Consider the following 6,000-nt stretch of genomic DNA (forward strand, 5'->3'; position numbering starts at 1 on the left):
ATGATTGGGCCATCGCCTCTTCCTAAGAGCAGAATAATATACAGTCGGATCCTGTTGTAATGAACCCCAAGAGACCGGAGAAATCACTTTGTTATAAAGAAATTTCGTTGTAATGGAATTCCAGGTTTTTGCATTATTCCTATGTAAATTTATCTGGGGGATTAACAAAAATGTTTGTTAAAACAAGATTTTCACTGTAACAGTATTTGTTAAAACAGGATTCAACTGTAATGGTAAATGTTTGTCCTGTAACATATGGGATGATCCAATGTTCTTACACATCGCCCTGGATCTGCTCACCCCCCTCACAGCTAAATATATCTACCTCTGCTCCATTTGCAGCTGTAGATGTCTGCCCCATCATCTTTCGCAGCAGAAGATATCTGCCTTTGCTCTGTTTGAATCTGAAGATAGCTACCTTTGCTCTATTCACAGCTGAAGATATCTGCCTCGGCTCATTTACATCATAAGATGCCAACCCCCCCCCCCCACTTTCAGCGTAAGATGCCTGCCGCCACTCCGTTCACAGATGAAGATGTCTGCCTTAGCTCTATTCAAATCTGAACGCATCTGCCTCAGCTTCAGTAGCAGTTGAAGGTGCCTGCCTTCACTTAGGCATGAATCTAGAGGGTAGGTGATAGGTATGATTGCCCCTTCCAAGAGCAAAATAATATAGGAAAATTTGTACATCCTTACAATATGGGACGATTGAATGAACTTACACAATTCATCCCTCCTGACTCATCACCCTGGATCGTGGCTTGACCCCCCTAAGAAATTTGCCTGTCAGCTAATTTTTTTTTTGTCGAGTAACAATGTATGATGCTTCTTTTTTTCAATTGAAAAGGACAAGTATAGGCCTGGAGGAGCTATGTACACATTTTTTTTTCATGAATGAATATTCATGAAAAAAAAAATGCTTCATGATATGCTTCATGATATGCCAACTCCAGATCTGTGCCCATGTTCCCTAAAGCAGAATGTGCCGAAATCTGTGACGTACGTCACAGAACAATTACCGCTACTGCAGAACAATTTGGAAGAATTTTAAGAAAAAGTGCAAAAACACTATTACATGTATGGGGATTTTTACCGCAGAACATTTCCAGTCAGCCGAGGGCTCGTCGCAGAACAGTATTAAACATTCTGCTTTGGGGCCTATGTTCTTCAATGATTTTCTCAAACAGAAATGAGCCAATTCTTTAACAAAAATATAAACTGTGTTAATACTGCAACAACTTACAAACTTTGGATTTTTACACACATAAAAACTAAATCTCAACATGAATTATTAATGTAAAAAAAATTATATTGTTCTATTTATAATTAATGTTTGATCATTTCAATGGTGGAGGTCCATCATGAGATCATAGACGAGAAAAGTAACCACCAGCAACCGATATAGTTTCACCAGTGATATAACTCGCATCATCCGAACACAGAAAAGCTACAGCGCTGGCGATTTCATCGGGCAGACCCATACGTTTCATCGGGATCAGCGTATCGAACATTTCCTTCGAACCGGGAGCGGACCACAGACCCTCGCTGAACTTGGTTTTGATGATCCCCGGGGAGATGCAATTGACTCTTATATTCTGACCGACACATTGCAAAGCGACTGCCTTCGACAGACCCAGGAGAGCGGTCTTGCTCACAGAATAAGCACCGATGACTTCCATCATCTGATATCCAGCGATGGAGGAGATATAGACGATGGATCCACCGCCCCGTTTCTCCATCAGCGGCACAACCTCTTGAGTCAAGAGGAAAGAGGCCTTGACGTTGACATCGAAGATCTTATCCCAGGCGTCTTCAGGGGTGTCTAGGATTTGACACATCACTGGATTGACAGCAGCGTTGCTGACTAGTATGTCTATGCCACCGAACTTGGAGACAGCCAGGTCTATCAGCTTCTCCCTGTCCTCCCTTTTACCGACGTGACACACAGCACCTATGACATTATCGGTGTCTTGCCTCAGCTCGGACAGCGCCTTGTCGACGTTGTTGGCTTTCCTACTGCTTATAACGACCGAGGCACCTTCCTTGCACAATCTCCTCGCCGTGGCGAATCCGATGCCCTCCGTGGATGCCGTGACGATGGCCACTTTACCTGTTAACCTCTTCGGCAACTGGCTGCTCGATGGCGAGGAGGAGGAGTAACTGGCGATTTTGTTGTTGATGGAGGCCATGGCTTGATAGTTCCCGGAGCTCAGCTTCTTACCGATGTTCGTGAAAATGTTACGTAACATCAGGTTTTGAGTTGAAAAAATCGGATGAATGTTCGAAAAAAATCTTTTTCCTTGTCGAATTTATCAGCAAGTTGTTACAGCTAATGTTTTTTTATTGAGATCAAGGGGGAAAAAAATGTAAACATTATCATATGATTGTATTCCTAGTAGTTGTAGGTGATGACAGAGATCATTTCCAGCTGTTGAAATACGAATTCATCGTAATTTTACGATTTTCTGATAAAGAGTTTCAACATAATTGACCATATTTTTTCGAGAAAAATACGGGACATCAGGATTTTAAATACGAGAAAATAAGGGACATCGCCAATTGCGCCAAAAACGACGCCAAAACCAAAGTTGCCAAATATTGTTGGAATTACGGAAAAATCACAATGGCGGGAAATGATGCATTACTGCAAATTGCAGTGGATTAAAATGTATTCCACGAAAAAATGAAACGTTTACCAAGGCAAATGTGGGAGATTAATATCCCATATATAAGTGTAATTATAATAAAATAATTTATGAGTTGAAAAATAATTTCAATCTTTGACTTCAATAAAGAATAAAAATTCAAGTAGGCTTCGTGTGAAATACGGGAAATACCGGGACACTTTTGCGAAAAAGTCAGGACGGCCAAAAAAAACAGAAAATACCGGGACTGTCCCGGGAAATACGGGACGTATGGTCACTTTGTTCAACATGGATTTTTTTGTTACTTCTCGTAGGCTGACCATATTTCATCGAGAAAGATATGAAAACAGGGATCCAAAAAAGCAGAGCCGTCTTTATTCTACCGTACTATACTTACTACTACTTAAGGCCGCAACTAGATTCTTAGTCAACCGGGAAAAGTGCGCATTTTGACACCCCCTTGTAATACAGAAGGTAAGGTTTGAGAATGAAATTTGCGACCCTCTGGTTCAGTCCCCGGAGCACGAGATCCGCCAGCTTCCCCTTAGTTGCGGCCCTGCTACTACTACTACTAAACCAGACACGCACTTCGTCCACATTCCTCTGCGGAACTTCAAACCATCGCTGCTTATAATACTATAAGCTCGATGGTTAGAATTGTTGCTCGATGCTCCTAACGAATTGGTGCATGTTGGAATGTGTGTGTGTATACATAGTGAACCTTTCGTGAAGTTTGTTTCTGTGTAGTGCTCGTTATATGTAGTGCTGCCCTCTGAAATCAATTTTTTAAACTATGAGTTTTTCCACAACTCGTAGCGAGTGAAGTGAAATAAACAGCGTGACCATACGTCCCGTTTTGTTCAGGACAGTCCCGGTTTTTTCTGGGTTTTTTTGGCTGTCCCGACTTTTTAGCGCAAGTGTCCCTGTTTTTCCCGTTTTTTACATGAAGCTTACCTGAACTTTTATTCATTATTGAAGTAAAAGAATGAAATTATTTTCCCATTCATAAATTAGATTATTATAAATAAAAATATTAATCTCCCACATTTGTCTTGGTTAACGTTTTATTTTGTGGAATTCATTTAAAACCACTGCAATTCACAGCAATGCTTTATTTACGAAGGTTTTTTTAACAACTGGCTGTTGCGAAGACATATTTCGGAAAGAGAGAAAATTCAACTGCCCCTGCGGGGAATCGAACCCACGTCCTTTCACTTTCCGGGTGAACGCCCTAGACCACTAGATTACAGAGGCACCGTATCTCTCAATCTTTCCTTGGAGCTCGTGTACACTGAAAGGCACCGTACATGGACGGCCGGACCAGACTCAGGCCAAGTTCACAACTGCTGACGCTGCCACCAGATGGCGACTTATACAAGGATGACATCACTCTCCGCTACCGTGCGAAGGTTTTTTAACAACTGAATGTTGCGAAGATATATTTTGGAGAGAGAGAAAATTCAACTGCCCCTGCGGGAAATCGAACCCAAGTAGTAGTAGTGGTCAAGGGCATCCTCCCGGAAAGTGAAAGGACGTGGATTCGATTCCCCGCCGGGGCAGTTGAGTTTTCTCTCTTTCCAAAATATATCTTCGCAACATCCAGTTGTTAAAAAAAAACTTCGTATGGTAGCGGAGAGTGACGTCATCCTTGTATTGAATGCTTTATTTCCTTCCATTTTGATTTTTACGTAATTTCTCCAATATTTGGCAACTTCGTTTACTTCTAGCGTCATTTTTGGCGATATCTCGTATTTCCCCGTATATTCGGAATCCCAATTTCCCGTATTTCTTTCGAGGAAATATGGTCAGCTTAATAATGAAGGTATAATTGTAACACGTTATAAGCCTGTTGCTCTCTGCCGCAAGATTTTTTTAACGGGGAAATCGGCTCGCATTCATGCCTCGAAGTTGGGAACCGCAGAAAACCAACTTCATCCGACCACCACTGGTGGCGATGGTGCGGTTTGAACCGGGATCATCGCGAGTCCGTCACGACAACAGCCGTAGTATTTACTGGAAGAATAGAGACGGCCCTGTCCAAAAGAGGCTAAATATGGAGAGATATTCGAAGATAAGCATTGAGTAGGGGGGTCCGCCAATTGGCGTACGCCAAGGGGTTTTGGGTTTAGCCAAGATTAGTGGTTTTTTTTCAGGAAAAACGTAAACCCCACCCCAGATGGAAAAAATCTGAAAATATCCGAGGAAATTCTGCGTACGGTTATGGTGCCACTGGTAGCAAAAAGTTTGAGAACCAAAGTGGATATTTTCACTGAAAAAAAGGACCATATAGTAATTATTTATCATCAGTAATTATTTTATTAGTATTTTAATGCATTAAACTGGACGGCACGGGAAAAATGAAGTTGGATCGATTTTTCAGAAACAAAATAATCCGGAGTTCTCGCATCACCACATGCGAACTTATTCTGGAAATCTTTTTAAACTTCGGGGGGGGGGGGGGAGAATAAAAAGGGGTCGAAACCGTTTTTTGAGGTGTTTTGAAAACTTTGTGAAATATATTTAACAATCTCGCCGTAATTTAGCGACTGCTTAATAATAATTGGCAATGTATAGTATTTTCCCGTATTTGCGGATGGAATTTCCTGTATTTTTCTCAAGGAAATGTTTTTTTGGTGATCTCAGACATGATGCACTTCATTAAGAGTTGATAGGGTACTTTGATCATTGATTTCGATACAGAATAAAAAAAGAATGAAGGTGACTTTCCCCCCTTGGAATTACGTGCAAAGACGAAATATTTTTGTGAAAAACTCGGGATTCTTAAATACTCTAGAAATACGGAACCTTGTGGAACCTAACCAAGTATGTGCAATAATTTTCATAAGTGATTTGAACAAATTTTGTGCCGGATCTACTGAAAGTGGCCGCATCTGTACTTTAATTAACTATGTATTTGAAAAAATCAATGATTTTGTGCTGCCACCTGTAAATAGGAAACGAAAACATATCAAATACAGATGCATTGATATTCCGATATGGTACTTGTAGTGTCATCTAGTGACAAATGAAGTAATCATTTTAGTGTTTTAATTTGCTGTTAGATGACAGCACACATTCAAATGTTATTTGTGAATATAGAGACCATATTTTGAGACGATTACGGAGCATTTGAGATGGTTATTGATACATGGATTTAATTTCACTTAGAAAAACTACAGATAATAAAAAAAAGTGACTATGTAAAATGTATTTTATGGGATATTTGAGGGTTTTCTTTCATTTCAAAACTCATTGGATGTTTTTTAACTTTTAAGTGGTCATCCCTCACATTTTCGTTTCCGAAATAAAAAAATCGTAAATGCCAGTGAGCTATTTCCCGAACTCCTTTGACTTT

At 40.4% G+C, this 6,000-nt stretch overlaps 1 protein-coding gene across 1 annotated transcript; it reads right to left on the reverse strand.

Moving 5' to 3' along the window:
• Positions 1-1,188: 1,188 nt before the first annotated feature.
• LOC149076269 (dehydrogenase/reductase SDR family member 4-like) lies at positions 1,189-2,399 on the reverse strand. Its single transcript, XM_089243837.1, has one exon. It carries the CDS (start codon positions 2,247-2,249, stop codon positions 1,368-1,370), a length of 882 nt encoding a protein of 293 aa, XP_089099963.1. The 5' UTR covers positions 2,250-2,399; the 3' UTR covers positions 1,189-1,367.
• Between the last annotated feature and the right edge of the window lie 3,601 nt (positions 2,400-6,000).

The sequence above is a fragment of the Pholcus phalangioides genome, unplaced genomic scaffold (assembly GCF_987345545.1).
Source record: "Pholcus phalangioides strain wild (caught in Gottingen) unplaced genomic scaffold, Ppha-v1.0 ptg000015l_1, whole genome shotgun sequence".
NCBI lineage: Eukaryota > Metazoa > Arthropoda > Arachnida > Araneae > Pholcidae > Pholcus > Pholcus phalangioides.